A 22,457-nucleotide genomic window follows, 5' to 3' on the forward strand; every position below is an offset into this window, starting at 1 on the left:
GAGTCTGTTTGACAGATCGTGAAAACATTCCTACAAGGTATAATATTTTCGGTAAGGATCTGGAAGTTCCATGGCGCCAGCACCCTCCTTTTATACGCACGATAATAATGTGCCATTTGGTAAAAGATTCATTAGGGACACCGCCCTGTAGGCTTTTTAGCCATTAATAAAAAACATTGTCGCGTTAAACGCCGCCATCAACTATCCGGCGTCATAGATTGGGGTGAAAAAATTACCCGCCTTGGTGGGCTTAGTTGGACAGTTTTTAAGGTGCCCCGCTGCTTACGAAGTGCCTGCTGGACGATTTCGTGTACGAAATTACGTCATTGATTAACGATCGCCGAGTTTGAAAATCGACTGGTAGGGTTGAACTGAGTAATTACAGGCGTTATGTACTCCGTTTCCGGTACGGTTGATATTCAATGCAAACCAGTATCATAGCTGGAAAAAAGGATGTGGCCGCGGGTATATTTCACCATCGCATCCATCGAGCAAACAGTAAACAGCGGTTGTAATGGCGATAGGTATAAGTATATCCACTCGGCACGCGCCGTGCGAAGAGCTTCAGAGGGAAAGAAGGAAGACGATCTATGAATAGCTCCGAGCTTTTGGAAGAGAGAGAGATAGATAGATAGATAGATAGATAGATAGATAGATAGATAGATATATAGAGAGAGAGAGAGAAAGAATGAAGAAAGGTTGTAGGAAAGGTAAGGGAATAAACAAACCGGATATAAGGACCGGCTATGTCGTGGCGTTAAGAGTTAGGGAGATAAATGGATGGTGGAAAAAGTGGAAGGAAATGGGAGAACAGCGAGAGGCAAAGGAGACCCAACACGGAGACCCAGAATGCCTGATGTTCTCTTGACGGAAGACGAGAATTTGACTGACACTCTCAGGAATGGATTTTCCAAATTGTACCTACGAACAACGTGCGAAAATGTATTATAATTATACGTGGATTTTTCGTTGAACCATCTGAATTACGCTCCGTGAAAAATCCGTATTAAAATATGAGGATTTTATCGGTAAATTTAGCGTTGTGTGTTGGATATTTTTGTTTGCATGATATGGTGCGTGAAAATTTTTTTTTTCAATGTGAATAAGTCTGAAAAACTCTCGAAAAGCATTCGCAATCAAAAGAATTAAAAAAAAAGAAAAAGAGAAGTACGTGGTACGAACGAATGGTCCAGATTTAAAAAAATTTTTAAATCGACGATTTGCCAAGTTTCAGAAACGCAGTCTGATTTTCAAACGCATTAGAAAAAAACGACTCTTCCATTATAAGGTGTGTTAAATTTGTCTCAACAATTTTTTTTGCCGAAATTCGCTCCAATAAAAAACAATACGTAATCTTTCTTAGACATTTTTCCTATATTCATGCCATGTAAGAGGCTAATCTATTTTGACTACATAAGCTTAGGAATTGAAATCGTTTCGTTTATTGAACAGCCAAACTTTTTTAATTATAGAATGTTTTCAGAGTAAAATAGTGATTTATATCTGTGAAAGAAATTGGTCGAACGGCTATAAAAATTTAAGTTTAGGAAGTTAAATATTTTTGTTATAAACAATTTTGCATACCGAGTCGCGAAGCGATGGATTAAAAAACGAGCCACACCCTCTATTGTGATATCTAAGTGTATGTTTTTACTCGACGCCGATGTAAATTATAAACAAGTTACGCAGTTACGGTCTGTAATATAACTCAACATCGCGAGGGAAAACCACAGTGTCGAGTTTCCTGCTGATCGAAATCTCGGGCCGTTTTCCTGAGGCATAAAGTTCACGGTGCCTGCTATAATTGTCCCATGCAAATATGACGTCGCGTGTTTTTGCAAAGGTCTAGGTTCACATCCCTGTTTATCTCTGAAGTCGAATCTTACGCAGCACGTCGAGCTGATAAGAAAAACCAAGTCGCAAGAAGCCTTCCTACGAACAAATGTTCGATAAATATTTCCACGATCTTATGCCAAAGCGGTATACCTACATATACATATACACACCGGATGTGTGAGGGGATGTATAGATATACGAAAATATTGAACGACCTTCGCGCCAGTTAAGATATTCATCAAAGCTGATGCCTTCACTCAAAACCCTTTCTTCAGCCGCGATCCATCTGAGGTCGGATGAAAGAGAGACTCTGCAAGTTTGCGTCGAAGAGTGAATAATTCAGGAATAGCAATCGCGAAGGTGGATATTGTAGACAGCTAATATTCTTGGTTCGATAACAGAATAGTTCAAAGAACGGATGCTGACAACCTAATCTTACTTATATACGTTATACGCATCATGTTCTAGCTGCGGAAAATCAACATCCATAAATTTCGCAACTCGAGAACTCGACTCATTGTCAGGGAAATTAATCGCGCTGTTAACTAAAACGCCAATAACATTTACATCTAAACGTAAATAATTAGGTAGGTATACGTGTTCCTTCCGAACAATTAAACTTTATACAGCGACTCTCATGTTCTGATGAGTGCAACTGATTCACTTTAATCGATTGATTGTCAATCAGTGAGACTCGTTTGAAAGTTCTTGTATAAATTGCCGTATTTCATCTTTCGGTGAATTGTTTTTCCAATATGCGGTAGAATATTTGACGTCACCTTAAGAATCAAGTTTCGATGGAAAATTGTTAAACGTTAATTTTTGGACATTTTCGTTTATTGCATAACTACCGAGGGCTGAAAGTGTGTAGATAAGGTGTATTAACGATAATGACTGTAAATCATCTCGGCATGATATTGTTTATGACGTTTTGTACGGTTTCCACGAATTTTTCACCATCTGTTCACCCCGCACTGCGATAAACATGTCCAAATAAGCATACTTGCACGATATTTCGCATAGCAACTAAACTTGCTAATATACCGTTCGTTCCGAAATCATTACCACACATTATAGTCGGGCGTAAATTTATCAAGAATATTTCGCGCGAACACCTGCTAACGTTTATCATCTACCTACTTTAACATTTTGAGAAGGGACGTATTCAGTATTCCAAACGCCTCCGAAATACGGACGCGTCAATCTCTTTGACAAAAAAAGAAAAGAAAAATTCTGATTGCCAATTTTTTATCTCTGATATCATTTTTGCGAATAATATCTTATTACACGAGCAGCGCCTCGAAATTGCGATACTTTTTTTCAGAGAAAAAGTAGGAAGCAAAAATCGGTACTCAAGGATCAAGTGTATAAATATTAAGATCAAGTAGCAGTCCTAGCTTTACCGACCGAGCAAATTCACCCTTTTTCCTTCTATGTCACGTAAACAAACCAACGGAAAGCGTTCAAATTTCAACGATGCAGCGCCTTTTTGTAGCGGAATTTAGAAAAAGTTACTCATATCACGAAAATCGTTAAAAAAAAAAATTTGTGGTTTTTTAACGCATTTCCCGTATTTCAAGGGCCAGCTGAGATACTTTGCGCAATTCCGGAAAGAATGAGGAGTTAAACGAGTGATCGTGAGACTGCTCTCATGCAATATTCAGGTCGCTAAACGAAAGCTAAGAATTAGAATAACTTCGTCAATAAAAGTTGGTCTCACGATCAACAGATCCTAATAATTTTGCAGGCGTGAATCGCTTCGCGTAGGAAAAAAGTTCAAGTCTCCAGTCTTGTTTACGACCCTCTTTACGATTTGTTCAAACTGTTATAAGGCTGAAAGAAAATAAACGCATCTTCACGAGCATTCGCATCGATAAAACCTTAGATATTTTAATCGGGAAACGATAACGCTCATATATTCGCGATATTCTCGAGGAGGTTAAAATCTATCAAATCGTTACCGCAACGCCAGATGGCAAAAAGTATTAAGACTTATTTCGTTCCCGGGGTTGGAAACAAGGGTGGAATATCTATACGCTCGACTCTTAAATTCTACCAAAGCGAATTTTCTTCGGACTAGTCCGGAATAAGCGATTAGATTCACCCCGGCTTTTTTAGCGTTCTGCAAAAGAGGTAATTTCAACCTTCCTAGCAGAATTACCTATGCAAGTTGAAATCGCGTATCGTGTCTCTGCCAATAAGGAGAGATCGCTGGTTAATTAAATTCCTATGCACGATCATTTAAATTCAAATCAAACCCTTATAAGCCTCGAATTACCTCGAGGATATGCGCAAATCTGCAGTCCGGCTTTTTAAGGCCGGAACATAAAAGGCTCAGAAGTAAAAAGATTACATCTTAGAGTCATTCTACTGATTTGAAATCCGTTTTTCATCGATCCGTCGACACAGTGAATTTTTACCGATAATAAGCACAACGTGTTTGCCTGAAACGTTATACAGGATATTGCTTTTGCTACGTGAAATTAATTTATTCGTCAACGAAAAAGAAAAAAAAAAAAAAAAAACTAGGGTGGTGAAATGTGACGAACACTTTTTACGTCAGGAATAAATACTGTTCACTCCTGCTGATACTACGGTGTCTACGTTCACGGGGTGAGGAATCTTACCCTCCGACCCTTTTAAGCAACCCTTTTAGTTCCATTTTCAACCAACCAGGGATCTTACATTCTTAGCCTTGCCTGGTCGATGTGTACGGGTTGTTCTCAGTCTTCTTTCACTGCTGAGAATTGTTTGAGTTGTACAAAGATCGGAGTAAGTGATATTCTCTGGGTACTAATGCGAGAAATTTCCTAACTTTTCAACATGTTTTCCATTTTCAAGCTCTCTTTCATAAGGAGCTGGATAATCTTCAATTGAAAGAGGGCAGATTGATCGTTTTAGCGATACAGTTTGATGGAAAATTGACCTTCCGTTTCTATATATCATACTCTATAGAAATACTGGACATATTTTTTTAAAGATTTGCGTAACGCACCGTTTTATCGGAGCGGGGTTGAACTTCCGGATTTCCAAAGTAAAGAAATCAAACCTTTACGTAACAACAAATTTCTGAATGGTTGGAAACCTGACGGCTCCTGAGATTCCGAAAATTCAAGTTACGATAAATCAAAGTTCCGAAACGTGAAGATTAGATCGATTAAAATTCCGAAAATTAAAATATACGCAAACAACGTAGTTTATTTATTGAGTGGGTGTAAAAATGAGAAAAATCGAAAATCAGAACGACCAGGATTCTGAACGTAAAAATATCAAAAATCCAAAACAAAGAAAGATCAAAGTTGTGAAATTTTACCAAGCCAGAAATTCACATAACTGAAAATCTTCTATCATTCGAAATTTAGCTGCTTCAGATTTTTATATTTTCTTATTTTTGTACTTTTGAAACTTTGACTTGTTGGAGTCATATCCTTTCCAAAATTTGATTTCCTTACATTAAGTTCAGACACCCAAAAATCTGGAATTTGGCGCTTTCGGAGCTTTTCAAATTCGGAATATCAACCCCGCCTCCGCACTGCACCCTCAGAATGCGGCGTATTTGGGGATATTTTCTCGTCAATTCTCGTGAGAAATTGAGCCTGTAACCTGATGCGTATCTTCGGATAATACACACTCAGGGGACGCGTCTACGTCGCATCAGTACGTATTACAGCATGGAATTCATCCGTGTAATCGTATTTCGGTGAGCTACGTGCAAGAAAAATTTTTTGAACTCACCAAATGATATGAAAGAACATGTGGAAAGAAATGTTCGTTAATTCAAATAAAGCTTTCACTTGATGACACAAATTTTTGTTGTGACTATAACTTTCTTATCGAATGAAATTACCCTTTTTTATTCAAAAAATTATTTCTCCTTTCATATTTGATCGCCATATTTGGTAAAGTCAGCAAATCTTTTCTCTTTCTTTAGTGTTGACACTATTTTTTGATGTGAACATTCTGAGATACTAAAATTTTTTAATATAAAATAATATAATCGTAGTTTTTCACACCGAGTCTCAGAGTTGAGAATATTGAGGTCAAAACTGCGGGCAGTTTGCATACATTTATTTTTTCTTCCACTTTTCATTTTGTACTCAGTTATAGTAGAACCTCGCGCCATCGTCTGACGCCTAAATTGCGAAAATCGAATATCAAATAAAATTTCAAGGATTTGTTGCATAATCGTATTGTATTTTTGTAAGTATTTTACGTTTTCAATTTTTTAATTTCAATCCTCATCGGATGTCCAAATTAAATCTAAATAAAGTGAAGCATCGTCAGCGCGTGTTGTAATCAAAATCTCGGATAAATGTCTCTGGTTTTAAATGAACACCTACAACTAATTGTTTATAAAAATTATTTCATGCCTAAAGAGATCACAGAAATCAGTTTACCTTTCAATAAAGATTCATCGTAGATGTGTAAGATAGAGAAAAAAACAAAAATTGTTCATGGGTCAAAAGAGGGTCGAAGATCAAAACAAGATCTTCTTATAACAAGTTTTCGCAATAATAACAATATTTTCAATTCATGTATAGAATGCAGCATATATGTACGTGTTTTCAGTGTGGTTTCATAAAATATTCAACGGAGCTTGTATAATCAAGAGGACTTCCAACCACGCAGAATTTTTGTATAATATACATTTCAACACGGGGACGAGAAGTCTTCGCAGATGTTTTGGATTCGATTATACATATATATATATATATTCTGTAAGTATTTGGATTGACAAACAAAATAACATCACTATGTTTTAAACTTATTCATTGCGATCAATTTTTCATTGATATCTAACAATAAGTTGAAAAAGGAATACTAAAAACGTCTTATAATTCAAATGGTGATAAAATTGTTGAACGCTCGAAGCTGATCGTGAAATAAATTTTTTTTTCGTTCTGTCACAATATGAAACGTCATTTTCTACTAAACGGATAATCCAAAATCGAAAAAAATATCCTTAATTGCTATGGGGGAAGTGTGGAGATCCCGGGTGGTTTCGCACGGATTTACATTGCAAAAAGTATAATTAAACAATGTATATTCGGCAATTCAACGGCAAACTGACGTGGTTTATTATTGATTTCCTCGAATATGGAGGAAACCTGAAAGTAAACATTTGGTTCACCGTGCAGAAATCGTAAGGTTAAATCGGAACAAATTTACATCAATTCTTCATCTTTGAAACTGACTTAATTTAGTAAAAAAAAAAAACATTGAATAATTGAATATTTTGATTTGAAATTCGATAGTATCCTAAAAATAAAATGTTCAACAAATCCCGTATAGCATGACAATAATTGCAATATCGAACAGACGATACGAAGCGAAATACTTGCTAAAAAGTTGTGAGAAATTCGGTGTTGAAAATTTATAGTCACCGAGTGGGTAATTGAAAGAAAGTTAGTCCCGTCGGCGTACAAATTACTGGTTCGCGTGTTTCACGAAGTAAAAAGTTTGAGTATTTCTTCAAGTTTCGTAAACGGAATGGCGAAACGTTTCGATGATCATTCGGTGAAATTATTGCATCGGCCGGCGTAGATTTAACGTTGTTAAATTTCCTCGGCAAATTTTCATTTTCCATTTTCGTCCCCGGCGTTCTTCATCGCGTCATCGAGTTACCCCGCGACATTTTATTATTCGAACAGAATATCTAAACATGAGGCGATGAGACGCCGCCGCGCCCACGTTGTTTGACGAAACATGTGATAAGGGAAACGAGTACGATGATGACAACTCACCAACACGTGTCGTCCTCCATTCCCGCACTCAAGTGCGGTTAAAATATCTACGTAGGCATGCGTATACATATACATATAGGTGAGCGTAAACGTTACGTGACAACCGTGTCAACTTCAAATCTCCTTCCCTCCACTCACACGGCAACAAACGATAAATTTTACCTCCACATACAACATGTCAGATTGTTTTAGGTTTACATGTTGTACTTGTGGGTACCATGCAAAACCGAAATAGATCCTCGACAATCCTGACACATTAAAAGGCTCGTGAATATACTCTCGTTTCGCGCCTCCCCGATGATCGGGGGTTAACGAAACTCTGTACATATAATAAACACGTGACTAATTTCCATGATTCATATGCTTTGCCTTCTAACTCGACCAAGTTTCTTTTCGATTACATTTTTAACAGATTTCACTGCGTTATTTTTTGCACTCTATTAGGCGTGCGATTTTTTTTTTTTTTTTATTTTTGTGTTAAAAAGTTCTTGCCTTCTAGATGCATGAACTTCCCGATGCTGTGTATAGCTAGAATTTTGCCGAGGATGTTATTAAAGTCAGAAAAAAATGTATGCCTAGAAATATAATATTTTTTTGTACAGTCCTACTTGTATTTAGTTTTTTTTTCTTTTTATCCCAAGCGCTAAACCGAACGGAATGAAAATTTGTCTATTTAAAAATTTAATATCAATTTAAAATTACAGCAATAATTCAACTGTCGTTATAGAATGTAGAATTTTTTGCATTCTAAAATTTTCCTGCAAGATTGTAGAATGATTTTCATCGTGTAATACACATATTTTGATAGACAGGCTTGGATTATATACGTCGGGTAAACAAATCGCAAGTGTTTTTTTTTTATTTGGAAAGAAAAAATTTGAAGCATAACATGAGACTATAATGAACGAGGGAAAAGAATATCCATGCATATACAATGTAGCGAATAAACTATCCGGAGCGAGGTTTAAAAGTGTAATAAAGCAATGAATAAAAGTTAAATGAAAGCTGCGGAGAGTGTGTATAACATGAAAACAGGCTGAGAAATAAAACAGCGTGAAATACGAGTCAAGTACCAATATCTTCAGCCTCTTATATTACCATATACCGTGCGCAGAGATTGTCTTGCGATTCACAAATCAAGAAAGAAAAATAAAAGATAAAATTTTGAAATACGCATCCACAGCAGGCAGCTAGGTAGAAAGAGCTGTGGGCACCTACTACCTGTGTAAGAAAATTAAATTAAACCTGATGGGAAAAAGTTAATAAAAATTCTCAACGGCGAGGGAGGGGGGAGAGAAGGAGAGGGATGAAGACTCGCAGTTTCGAATAGCGTCGTCGTCGTCGCCGATGCGCGTTATCAGTTTGAGATTGAATCTGTGGAGGAGAAACGCGTGCAGTTCGCCAAGAGCCTCCGACTCGTCGACGACGGCGACGACGACGACGACGACGACGACGACGTCGACGACGGTAAACCGACGGAGCAAAGCCGGCTTCCAGTTAAACACAGACCGCGGCAGAGGGAACGTCTCCAAGACTCAGGGCTGGTCGTTGTGTTTTGACGGTGTGAAAATTGATGGTGAAACTTTTTAAATTCCGCGCCAAACTTCGGCCCGCTTCCCGCCAGAATTCAAATTACGATCGACGGCTTGACGCGCACTTTAAACCCGCGCACATCCGAATCGCGACGAATTACGCTCAACCCGATCAACCGCAGTCAGTTCTCTTACTTTGAACCGTACTCAACGGGGTGACTCGTGTTCGCTTTCCCAAATTATTATACGAGACTTTGAATTAGAACCGGGGTGAATTTGGGTTTGAAGAAATTATTAAAAAAAAGATAACAGATTTCGAGTTTCGTTTCTGATTTTGACCAACAATAATTAACAATGTGTATAAATTTTCCTAAATCGAATTTTTAATATGGATAATAGAATCGAGGATAAAAAAAGATCGTTGAAAAAAACCAAAAAATATTTTTTTAAATTTGTGATAAACGACCAGTGCATTTTTTCTTCACTGATCAGCTGTGAAGCACAAGTCTCCGATATTCCCGCTGTTTTGAAGCTGTGAACTGTTCATTACAGATTAGCTTATTATAATCAAGTAAGTTGAACAACGCCAACGTAGGTTTAATCACTTTCCTTATGCAAATATTGATGCTTGAAACATGATTCACGGAGGTATACAAATAATATTACACCTGTATGATCTGCATCCGTACATACAGGAATGTCAATCCTGTTTTTATCCCTGCGGGCGCTAAACTCGCTTTCAACTCTTAAAGGGTGCGAAGTGCATTTTATGTTGCTTGACTTGACAGCAGAAGGAAACAAGTATATCACGGTGAAATAAATCCAAGCAATTAAAAAGTAACTACTCATTAAAAGAACGAAACTTTTTTTCTCTACGTAAGATCATTATAGTTATATGAACGGAGTAAATAACTTCCATCATTTTTACTTCATCCTATTGTTTTATAAAAATCATAATTTTTCAATCGACAATTATTAATTTCTCGATTAAAGTTGCAGCTTTACGTATAACGTATAAATTTTGAAGTCTGTCTAAATAAAGTGGACGGTGAAAAATTTGCAATATAAAAAAAATATAAAAATAAAACAGCTAGTAAATCGTTGTATTGAAAATGATGCTTTCAATCAATTGTTAAACCTTTGCTCTCTTCCTCTGTTCTATTTTATAGTTATAAAATTCTGAAAATCCAGATATCCTCGTACAAATCAATATTTGTAACCAAAGCTCCTCAAATACATTGTCTGATAGTCCCGATGGGCATCATCCCCAAACTTGTGGTTACTTAGTTTGATGAAAGCAGATCAGGAATTGGGGTAAAATCAAGTTATTCGGCTCAAACTTTATTCGGTCGACGAGTTATCCGATAAACTGCCATATTTACAGCCAGTCGAATATTTGAAAAACTTGCGGAATTGGGCTCAAGTTACACCAAACTTTGCAAATTATTGAATCATCTATGAGTTCAATTTACTTATGTTTTCGCCACTGTCGGAATAATAGAAGAAGTTTTTACTGCTGCGATGGTTGAACCGTGAATTTCGGGCGTTTCATTTGCAATTTTATTTTATTTAAATTATAACAGCAAACGTGTTTCGCTGGAAATTATCTCGGGGTCTATTCGACTGTGGAAAAGATTATGGAGGGGAAGAAATTATGGATGTAGCAGAATAATGGATGAACCGATGATCTATAACCGGCGCGAAAAATATTCGCGAAATGGCAAATCGAGCGCTAAATATCGCATCTTTGGCGTACCTGCAGCGTTCTGTGCAAAGCGTGCTGCACCATGGCTGGCGTAATTGAAACTCATAAATTCAAGTTTCAAGGTCGGCTTTAATCTTGATGCAAGTTCGTCGCGCGGAAGAGATTCGCGTCAGCGGCAGAACAAGCGTAGCAAAAAATAAAAACGACAAATCTAATCGTTTTCATTTATAAACAACCGCCCAAGAAATTCATAACATTTAATAGTAACGATGCATTCTCAAATGTTTCAACTCTTGTCGAGTTAGTTATAATTATCATCTCGTGTCGTTGATTTTCGATATAATTATTGCCTTTTTTGGAGAAACATATGTCACGTTAAGTTTGAATCTTGTTTCGTGAATTACAAAGCGATGTATAGAATTTTCTATGTACCACTTTGATTCTGATTTTCCGCACTAATTACTGCTCATGATCATACGCTTCGGTAGAAGGCTTCGATATTCTAATTACAGAGCTTCCAATTAAAACTATTACACATTTGTAAAAAGAGCCGGTATTTTCGCCTCGACGCAGTTCACTTTTTCTGCAAATAACTGATTCTTTCGCGTAAAAATGGGGTTTCAAAAAATTCGTTCGGCGAGCTCTGTGTTTTTACGCTTTTTGGCCAAAATGCCTCGTCTACAATCGCACGTTTTTGATTGGGCAAAACAATTCCATAGATTTCACTGAATGCTCAGTCGATTTTGGGGTAAGCCGTGAAATATCCCCAGTTCATTACCACATTATTATATATACTACCGTGAATTGTATAAAGCCGATAATTAATTCGGAACCATTTTCAGTTCTTCAGGAATGTCTATTTAAATGAACGGACAATATACCATACTAATTTATAAAGTCTATTTGATGTTCGTTGGAAATTGCTTGGTAAATTATAAATTAATACCGAGCAAAAGAAACGATATTAATAATTATTATTATAATTATGATAATAATGGGAAATAGAAGTGAAATTTCTTATTTACGTATAGAAATTAATTCGTTACCTACTCTCAGACTGGATCTGATCCCCGCCAACCTCGTTTTTTCTAGTCTTTGTCGATCACGTTCTCTAATTTCGAACTCTAGATCATCAGATTTTTTTCCTCGTCTTTGAAATTTGCACAGGTCCAGTCGTTTTTATTATCCATCTTATTATACCAACAGAGAAAAGATTTGAGTCTGATCGTTTATTAATCACCGTCACTTTCTCTTGAGAAGGGTCGAGTGTGCACTTACTTCGGTTTCAATTTACAGCTGTTCCTACCCTTGTATGTCGCAGGTGGAAGCTTACCGCCTATGTCGATGAAATTAATTATTTTTTAGGTGCTTTGTTATACTGTTCTTTCGATTACACCTGGGTTGAGCTCTGATTTATTCATCAAAAAAGATTTCGAAACGACACTTAGAGGTGAACTTTCACCGAGCCCTCATTCACAGTTCCGCGAACTTTGGAATATATATTTGCGAATGTTAGGGTAGAACGGATTATTGACGAGTAAGCAAGATATGAACGAAATGTAACTTAATTTATGGAAAATCAACAAAATCATTATTTACAATTTTACAATGGCTTTGATGGTGTCGAGTTTCAAGATTAAATGTGAGATATTTTTTTATTTATTCTAGGGTTTATCTACTGAATTTCACCTCATTTCACAGACTTGGTTTAAAAATTCTGTGCCTCTGGAAAAATTTTCGCTCGGCAAAAACTCGCGTTTAGACCTTATTCAAAGGAATGTTACCCCGATTTGAAATAGTGTAACAATCGCTTATTTATCGTCATACAAACTTCAACCTCATTTTTGTTCTCTACAAATTTAATCATTTCGACCGTTAAGCTACGATTCTTTAAAATTCTTTCATACGGAAATTCAGTTAAAAAAAATTCTATAATGCGTAGCAAGCTCCGTTTCTGTGAATAGTAAACCACAGGTTATACAGCGTGAAAATCCGAAAAATGTTAGACTATCGAATTTCAATGCGGTTTAACCAAGTCTGGGATTCTCGATATCGTCGTCGTCGTCGTTAGTTTTCAAGAAACGGAAATAGATTTTAGTTTTCTTTCGAGATAGTCCGTTGTATTGAAAGCTGAATACACGTATCGAACATGTTCCGTCTGTTCTGTTCCTTTATCCTCTTCCGCATGTCATGCTGGTTCAAATTCATCTTACTCTATATGCTATCCGTCTACAATGTGTGATGTCTCGAAGACGTCAAACGCTGACGGCAGTTGCCTTCTACCATGTTTGAAAGTATTTTTATGTCACACGGATGACGACGGTTGAAAATTTAGTTAAAAACTTTCCCCCGCCTGAAGAAATATTCAGCTATTGAAAGAAAATAAACGCAATAAAAATGGTGAAAAACTTATGATTAAATACACTAAGTGTAAACTATAAAGAAAATTGTTCAAACCTGTTTTTCTAGATGTAAATTTAATCAATGTTGTTTTATTATACAAACTTCAAGTGAATAATCCGTTTTTTTTTATGAAAACTGTATATATATATATACATATATCTTCTTTTTGTTTAACAATAAATAAATCGTGGGTGTATAAATGGTGTAAATGTAACTGTAAATACTAATTATTTTTAAACATTCATTTATTCGCAAGATTAAAATACGCCTTTTCTATACGCTCATTGTCAAATGATTTCTTGAGATAATTCTTCTGTGACTAGTCTTTTCTTCAAACAATAAAAATTTTTGTTTTTTCTTTTCTTTCACTTTGCTTTTCCTTTTCTTTATTGTGATCCAAGACGGTTCCGCAGTTTTCGTGCCACAGATCTCGTTTTTATAGATCGCTCTTCACCTTTCATCGTTATAAACTTGCTAAAATTGTTAAATTCTGACTTATAGTTTTAGAAAAAATAGTGACTAGAATTTGCTTGCTAAAAATGAAACGTATGTTGTAGAATTGCATAGATTGACAGATAAAAAAATAAATTCACATTGGACCACGAGGTATTAATTCGAAACTTGATCTACATACGTGGTTGGCGCAGTTTTCGTACGCCTGTCGAAAAAATGGTTCAAATTTTCACTCGCCTCATACCTTCCGCCTTTTCACTGGTGGCCAGCTGTTATACCGATAACATTCCGCATATTTCTTCGGAGGAACCACCGCGGCATCCTTGGACGATTAACCCCTGTCCCCAAGCCGTAAAAATTGAACCCTTTCGCCATATTAGGACTGGCAACGCGCAAACGAGTTGCACCCTGCTGTACTATGGCGATAAACTTTTTGAAGATTCCTCGGGGTCGTAAAATCCCACGCTGTAGAATATTTGTCAGAACAAACTTCGGCTCTATGGTTTTTCATATTTTTGTTACGGTGTCTTATGGCTGATCCTTGAGTGTAATAAGTAACAATCCTTGAAGAGGGGTTGCGAAGCGTTGGACGAAAATACTCTCAGCTTGTGTAAGTAAGTAGTGAGTCTATATAATATTTTTATACACACACTTGACATTGCATGGGATTCAGAACTCGTGAAATAAGGTAATAGTAACTTTTTAATTCGCGAAACATCATCTATACCCACGAAAAGTTTGCGAAAAGTTTTACGGTTACGACCGGTGTTCGTGCAGATTTTTATTTTAACTTTTCATCACTCCTTCTTCCCGCCAACCAGCAAGTGGAAGTAATAACGACCAGCATTAATGCGTAGAGTAAACATAAAAAAAAAAAAAAAAATTTAAGTCATATTTAATTCACGGTAGACGTAATTCATGCGAACGTTTTTCCATCAGACTAGCTGTCAGGACATTCGATTTTAATCTGAAACTACAAATCTTTGTAGCACGCTGCACCCAACTCACGGTGTTGAATATTCCATCAACACTTAAATTCCGCGCTTTTATCTTTCCTCTTCATCAAGATTAAGATTTTTGTACAACACAAGCCGTCGAGAGTTCACGTGTCGTCTCAAACCCTTGAAAATTTGCATAGATTTTCGAAACAATTCACCAAAGTTAACGGGGAAATCACTCGTGCAAACAACCCCCCCCCCCCCCCCCCCCCCCCCCCCCCCCGTATGCTACAGTTTAGAACTTGTCTCGATCTCGGGTGGTTTCCTCCAAGACATCTAGACGGAAATATAGCGGCTGTAGGTATAGTCTACCTTGCACCGGGTGAAACGAGTCGTAATTCCACCTCCTCAAACGACTCACTCGCGTCAAAAGCTCTGGCTGCGGTCATGAGATCGCATCTATTATGCACGTTTAGCATCTGTGGTTGGCATCTTGCACGCTAATGCAAGCCTTGCATCGACTTACCATTATATGTACATCGTTTAACCTTCGACGTGTGAAGGAACTCGCGTGTTTTCTCGGTTCTCGAAAATGTCCTCTTAATCCCTTCGTTGGTAGATAGAATTCGACAAAAAAAGTGTCCAAAATAGCAGAAAATTTTTTTTACATCGTAAACTTGTACTCTGGAGCTTTTGAGGATGCTGATTACATGATCAAAATGGTAGATCCAATATGGCGGAGGAAAATGCAGAATCGGTTTGATTTCGATAAATCTTGGTACCTGTTTTTTGCACTTTCGTCCGCCATTAAAAGTTTTTGCATTTTGTGTTCAGATTCGTATTAAGCGACCTCGAAAATTCCGGAGTACTAATCTTCATCTAAATCGAGTAAAATTTTTAATTTTTGCGCGCCATTTTGAATTTCCAAATTTTTACTTCAAATTCGGATTCAGCGAACCCAAAAACCACAGATTGAGGCTCGGCTTTCAAGTCAGAGCAAGTTGAATAGGGAAATAAAGGTTGACGCACTATTGCGACAATGCCAACGAAGGGGTTAATATTCAAGCTATTTTTCTCAGCAGTGATTGATTTCCAGTCTTTTCCCTACGTCCAAAGCGAACAAAGCTGACGCAGGAAAAAGATGCTTCGCAAATAGATTGAACAAGTTTCAGACAAGTCTATAGTATCTACATTCACAAAAAAAAAACTATCTTCTGATTCATCCAAGTGTTTTATCCCTTGGTGTCAAAACGAAATCCAAACAAACTGCATTCTTTCGCGAAGATTTATCATAAAGCGAATATTTGTGGAACTTCACGAGGTTGAAAAAAGAGGATAGATCAGTGTGATTGATCCAAAGTTCAGCCCGCATCACGCTGACAATTGTACATATTAAGAGCACACTTTCAAATCTCGAATGCCAGGCAGTTCGAATTTAACCCGCATTGTTACGATCGAACGGGAAGAATAAAGCACTGGCCAAAAATTGGTTCACGGATCAGGCAACAATGGAGCAGTTTTCAGTCACGCTTTTTCTCCGTGAAATCGTCACTATTCCTATGATTTTTCATCGCATGCACTTTCTCGTCAATTCCTCGCCAATGTTTAGACGCGTCCCCTGCTGCAGATGATATTGGTGGATTTTCGGCGTTTCGAAAGAGGGCGAAAATGCTCAACGAAACGAGACTGACATATTTGAAGAGAAGTGGAGGAAATGGTCGTCTTCAAGGGCCTCACTCGTGCCACATTCATGCCATCCCATCTCTGCTTCCGAGGTAGCAGGATGAATTTCATCGAAGCGTAAAAAGCTTTGTCGATAAACTTGATATCTTATTTTTTCCACAAGGATCGTCCTGAAGCGTTTATGAAGAAAATGCAGGAACACTCTATACAAGAGTAGCGCAGATTTATAATATTTTTTATCTAAATCACATAACGGAGATAAATTGTCTGAGAGAAATCAGAATTTTGTCTTTTATTTTAAGCAGTAAAATATTCCCCTAGTGGAAAAAAGAACCTCGATTCAAATTTATGTGCGTCCGTGAATCGTGCTTAGTGAAATCTTCTTTTCAATCGTCAATCTAATTTGGATGCATTATTTCAGTGGGACGTCCGCCGCATTTCAAATCAATTCGATCGACTGACTTTATACTCTGCGAACTGTGAAACCAGGAGGGATCAGAACTGGTGGAGGCATTGACGAGAGGTGGTAGCCCAACCCTCGAACTTGGAGTAAAATTCCATGGAATTATCTGAATAGAAATTCTACCAACGCCGTTGATGTATTCAGTACAAATTGAGTCTACAGATTGCGGTAAAGCTAACGCCTAATTTTAGTACCACGGAGAGGGAGAGAGAGAGAGAGAGCTCATTTGAATCATCAATTCGATTATTCAGCCTCCGTTATACGTACAATACAATGTATAATAAATTGCGCAAGTACTAAAGTAACAGAAAATGCCCTGCAGCACGATAACAACTCCAATTTGGCTGGTAATCGACCCCTTGTTTCGGCTTCGTTAAAGCCAGTCCATCCAATCACGCAGGGTTAAAAAACCTCGGCTAAATCGAAAAAATAAATAAATAATCACGAAACAGAAAGAAACAGCAGCGTGACTTGATTCTTCAAATCGCTGAGCCAAACGGTTGACGGTGAGGCGTGTAATCGTAGAGACAAGCAGGGACGTCAGGAACGACATCTAATTAGTTGAGCCGTTGCGAAGTAATATACCTACTCCATGGCATTTCACCTATTTAACGAAGAAGAGTACAATGCAGCAAGTGCGGTGCAGACATACTTCGAGTGACATGACAAACATTTTCATGCCAGAGCTTTTATCCGCATTCGCGTCAACGTTTCCTGTGCGGTAATTAAACCGAGAGATGTCAAAGCGACGGGGAACATACCAGTAATTTAATCACGCACCATTTCATATTCGAAAAATGTCACACCGTCAACGTTGAATCGCGGATTATTTCTCAGGAGAACTGAACGGATGAACATCGGGTGAACCTTGAAGCTCTTAGCGATTATCGAACAGTCAAAAGCTGTTATCGAGGCTTTCGAAACTCTGCGATCAAAGCAACACCCCAAACAAATAAGGAAGAGTGAGTACCAACGTCGTCGGTGTCAGTGCCATGCGATCAGTGGTGAAATCCTAGTGAACAGTGTCGATATCGAGACGCGGAACATCCAAGATGACCATGATCAACCCGATGATCTTGCTTCCGGTGGCGGTTATGTACATGACGTTTTTGGTCAACTCCGTTGTGACGACGGTAAATGAAACAGACTATGAGATGATGTACAACGACGTGACGACCGACGAGTACGACGTTAATGACACTTCGAATTGCACGGACTACTGCGTTTCTGACGATGAATACATCGAGCTCATGGAGAACCACATATTTCCGGATGTGAACGATTGGATTCTGATCGCCATGCACAGTGTCGTTTTCGTCGCCGGTCTCGTCGGAAATGCTCTCGTATGCGTCGCCGTTTACAGGAATCACTCGATGCGGACCGTCACCAACTACTTCATCGTCAATCTCGCGGTCGCCGATCTCCTCGTCATCCTGATCTGCCTGCCTCCAACCGTCGTCTGGGACGTCACCGAGACTTGGTTCCTTGGCCTCAGACTCTGCAAGGCCGTCCCCTACTTTCAGGTGAGTGCACTTATCACGCTGGTTCCAACAATTTGTGTAACAGGACATTTCTTAACACTTATCGGGGTAATTACTGTCTTGCGTGGCTGTTAGTAGCGGAAATCCTGCCAGCTCGGGGTTGAAATTTCCTGAAACGTGCAATTTTGCAGGTTCAGATCCTTGCCTGCTAAGGACCAAAATACTCGTTATACCGTCGGGGCCTTTAGTGGCTGTTAACAAATTGGCCGTTTTCTTACACCCCTCTGGTATGTGCATGGAAGTGGCTATGCCAATTCTCGTGTATATGCTTTTATAAATAAACCAATAGGCGAGTGGGAAGGTGGACCTTAAGCCGTGGGCTAAAAAAAGACGGGAATAAACGTGGAGAGATTATGACGTCCATATCTACCCGCACAGCTGTATCGTACGGTCGTAGAAAGTGTAACGAATAGGATATCTGCACATCGGTTGTTTGGCATCAATTACCGCGAATTCATATGGTCGAATGAATAAATAGGTGAATAAATAATCGAAACTCTTTCGCGGACCTCTTCGTGGCTGAGGAAACTTGGGAATCTGTGAGTACACCTTGGAAACTGTAAAAAGTCGAAATTAATCGGAATATCAGAAATCTGAGGATGAGGTAGACACGTAATATAGTATAAGTATACTGCGGAACTCGAGTATAAAGCTAGCTTTCACAATGAATCAAACAGTGAAGTAGTTAACTACGTATTATATGTAAACACCTATTACTTATCAAAGATTGTTTCGCCGCTGTAAATTTTCTTTGCAAATCGCACAAGATTGCGGAAATCGTTTCACCCCGAAGTTCAGAGTTCTGAACGACAGATTTGAAACGTGGAACAGAATTGTGAAAACATGACGAAGCTCTAAGAAAGCCAGTTTCATGCTCATATTCTAGGTTTGAAATTCTAGCGGGTGAAATTTCCAGGCGGAACAAGGTCGCGATAAGTCCTTTGTGATTTGTTTTCGACGTTTCTAAATTGCCAGTCGAATACAGAATACACCGCGATTTTCTGTCCTCTTCTTTTCGCCGGAAGCGCTTTCTTTGGAAGAGATTCAGTTTTATAAGCCTTTATCCGAGTCGTTTCTCCCCCTTTTAAGCTTCTTGATTTTCTTGCTGCGGGCAGAGGACGTTTAATTGTCATCGCGCAATTCTTCTTATTGTCAGTGATATTGTAGCCATAGACCGGAGATTCGGGGACCCTTCAGAGTTAAAGTGTTTTCCTTCATCCCGCCCAAGAGTAGATGAAGGATCGCGATTTCCCCATTCAACTTCACTCTCCCCTGCCTGCGTAAAGTGAAATTGGTCTTGTTTTGTAGCAAGCGAGTGACACTCGAGGAAAAGGCTCTATTTTGCACTGAAATTTCACGTCAAACTCAGATCGAAACAAGTAGTTATACGCGTAAATTCTCCCGCACTTAAACTGTCTCAGTAACTCTGGATAAATCAAACTGTTGAAGTGAATACGTGCAAAGAACAATTGTGTTTGTGCAATGCATTGCAGAGAAGATGCAGTGAGTTTATAATAGAAGTCAAACTCTTTGAGCTTTCACGCGGAAATTGGAACGGAATATTATTCTTCATACCGAAGTGAATTCAATTTGTATTCTTACTCGTTCGAAACTTGAGAAGCTTGACACTCATAGAAATCAGTAAAGTTTCAAAAGCCACATCGTTTCAAAAGAGTCCGTGAGTGTATGCCCGAGACATGGATCAGGAATGAAAATCGCGCGACGGAAATGAATCAGCTCTTATTCTCCACCTTGCAATTTTCTTTTCTATGTCAACCTGATGCCGTTCATTGTACGGAGCTTGTTTGAGGTGTAAACTGTGACTTGACGGCTCTTTCGTTAGTACGACTAGGGGAGAATTTACATGGTCGGGTATATTTATGAAATGGTTTGGGGTTGACCCAGAGTCATGTGAGTAACTGACACCAGTTCGTATTGTAGGCGCGTAGGGTAATTAGGAAATCCTGGCCCATCGTAACTCGGCAGTAACACAAGTCACCGCATTGTGTGCGGTGAAATTCATTGCCTTACCTAGCAGACCGAAAATGCGCAGAAACTCAACTTCACGCACATATTGTTTGTGTTTTGACCTGGAAATAACTCTCGATGAGAATACAACAGTTGCGGTGGTAAAGGTATTCCGATTGGAAGCTGATAAGAGGATTGAGTCAGATCGGACGGAGGGAAAAAATGTGAAACGACCATCAGGTCATCATTTATTGAACCGTTTTACTACTGGCGCTTGAGTCCTGCTCAATCGTCAAAGATTTGACCTACTCCTCTTCAAAGAACCTGCAGCCTAACACCATAAGGCGCTTATTTCCAATCTGTGAACTGATTACTGAGTACAGAGTATTTCATTGTTTGGGGTGAAAAGTTAGTAATGAATTATACGATAAGGAGTTCGTTCGAATGAACTGGTCGAATTAGTTGGCGATAAACTTTAATTGACAGTTTAAAATTCGCAAGAACAACGAAAGCAAGAAGAAATGAGCTTGTTTAATGAGAGTCAAGATCCCGCTGAGGGTCGCTCGGCTTATCCGTTCGAAAGTAGGTACACTCCCTGAACTTCGTTATTGGAAACTGTTTAAATTTCGATAAAACTTGTCAGAGTCTGAAGTTTCGGTGTTAACACTAATTTAAATTTCACACCTGCACTAATTTTCGAAGATAGCAGTCGATTAATGGTTTCGTCTTAATAATGATCACGTAGGTTAAAAAATGTGTCAACGTATCGAAGTTTGAAACTCGTTTTCTCATTTCGTTCCGCCTCTTTTTCCTCCGTACTCCATTTCCGTGGATTACCTAAACTAAATTCGATTCGTACTTACGAACAACAGGATACTTAAGCATTCAGTTTGACAAAGTTACTTTTCTTTCTTTTGCATCTTTGGTTTGTTCGTTTCTCAATTTAGCAGTATTTCAAAACGTTTTCACTACTCGATCAATTACTGTCAAAAGCTGTACACGATCGAAAAATAACCGTGAAGTGAAAAAAATCCTGCCTATATATCTAGGCGTTTGGAGATTTTTGTTGAAAAATTTGTGGGAGCTCTGATATCAATTCACAGTTTTGGCAGCACCATATATATAGTGTAAATGTTACATATAACATGCGACCATGATACGGGGTTACAGAAAGAGGGGTTGGTTGAACAATTTCGCCGCCTCATTTGCTCCGATCGTAGATTCAAGGTGTGCAGGTGATATTTCATCGAGGGGTTCCTTTCTCCTGATGAAAATTTCTATGGTATAACAGCGAGACTGAGCTACTGTGAAGATTCTCTCGTGAGATGGAATCAATCACCTGTAAGCAATAGAAAGTGAAATATTTTCGACTTAAAACGCGTGAGCAATTCGAAATAAAATTTCTTACGCGGTCAAATTTACCGAGTGCACAGGCACGAGTTACTTCACCGCGAGTGCAGATGCAATGCCAAATAGTCGAATAACTTGCTGCAAGTGCAAAACAGCAGCGATAATAATTATTTTCGATGAACAGTGTAATGTTCGGGAGGTAAAACCGCTCGGCGTAACGCGTTATATATACGTTTCTAAAATATCCAGTGAAGCTATTGTCACGCGGTTAGCTGTTTTTGAAAATAGCTGCAACGGTAACGGGCTCGTGACTCACTAGTGCAGAATTTGTTTCAACATGTCTTTGGTTCGTATATAATAATGCAAAACTCGTGTATCCACAGTAATTAAAGTGTCGTCGACAATTTTGCGACTAGAACGAATGTATCTGATATACCGCCAAGCGTTGTGTGGGTGTGCAATTTTTTACTGATGATATTCGCTCGCTTTCCATCTTTTCATCTTATTCTTCCTCTTACTTTTCCCCCTCTTATTCAAATGTCAGATGAGGCGTACCGTGACGGAGTTCAATATCTCACGACACGCACCGTTGCTGACAGGTTAATCTTCAATCGTTTCTGAACGCTAGAGATATTCAATTACGCTTACACTCTGATGTAACACCGATCTTGAGCGTTTGAACGGCGTCTTTAGTAATTAATTACGTGTAGATTTGATTTCTCCGTTATTTGGCGGGGTGAAATTTTTTTACAATGAGCTTGAAACTAAGAAACGTCTGAACCAGAACCGCCTTCTGAAAATGCAAACACAGATTGACGCTGATTTTCAGACCCCAAAGTTT

General features: G+C 38.4%; 1 protein-coding gene across 2 annotated transcripts in view; it reads left to right on the plus strand.

Annotated features, from left to right (window-relative positions):
• Positions 1-17,172: 17,172 nt before the first annotated feature.
• LOC124407227 (orexin receptor type 2-like) overlaps positions 17,173-22,457 on the plus strand; it is a 36,684-nt gene continuing 31,399 nt past the window's right edge. The window contains exon 1 of one of the 2 annotated variants that reach the window (XM_046883179.1): positions 17,173-18,280. In XM_046883179.1, coding sequence (XP_046739135.1) covers positions 17,810-18,280 — 471 coding nt within the window. In that variant the 5' untranslated portion in view covers positions 17,173-17,809. The remainder of the gene's footprint in view (positions 18,281-22,457) is intronic. The other variant, XM_046883178.1, reaches the window with a different exon arrangement.

This window comes from Diprion similis, chromosome 6, assembly GCF_021155765.1.
Source record: "Diprion similis isolate iyDipSimi1 chromosome 6, iyDipSimi1.1, whole genome shotgun sequence".
Lineage (NCBI taxonomy): Eukaryota > Metazoa > Arthropoda > Insecta > Hymenoptera > Diprionidae > Diprion > Diprion similis.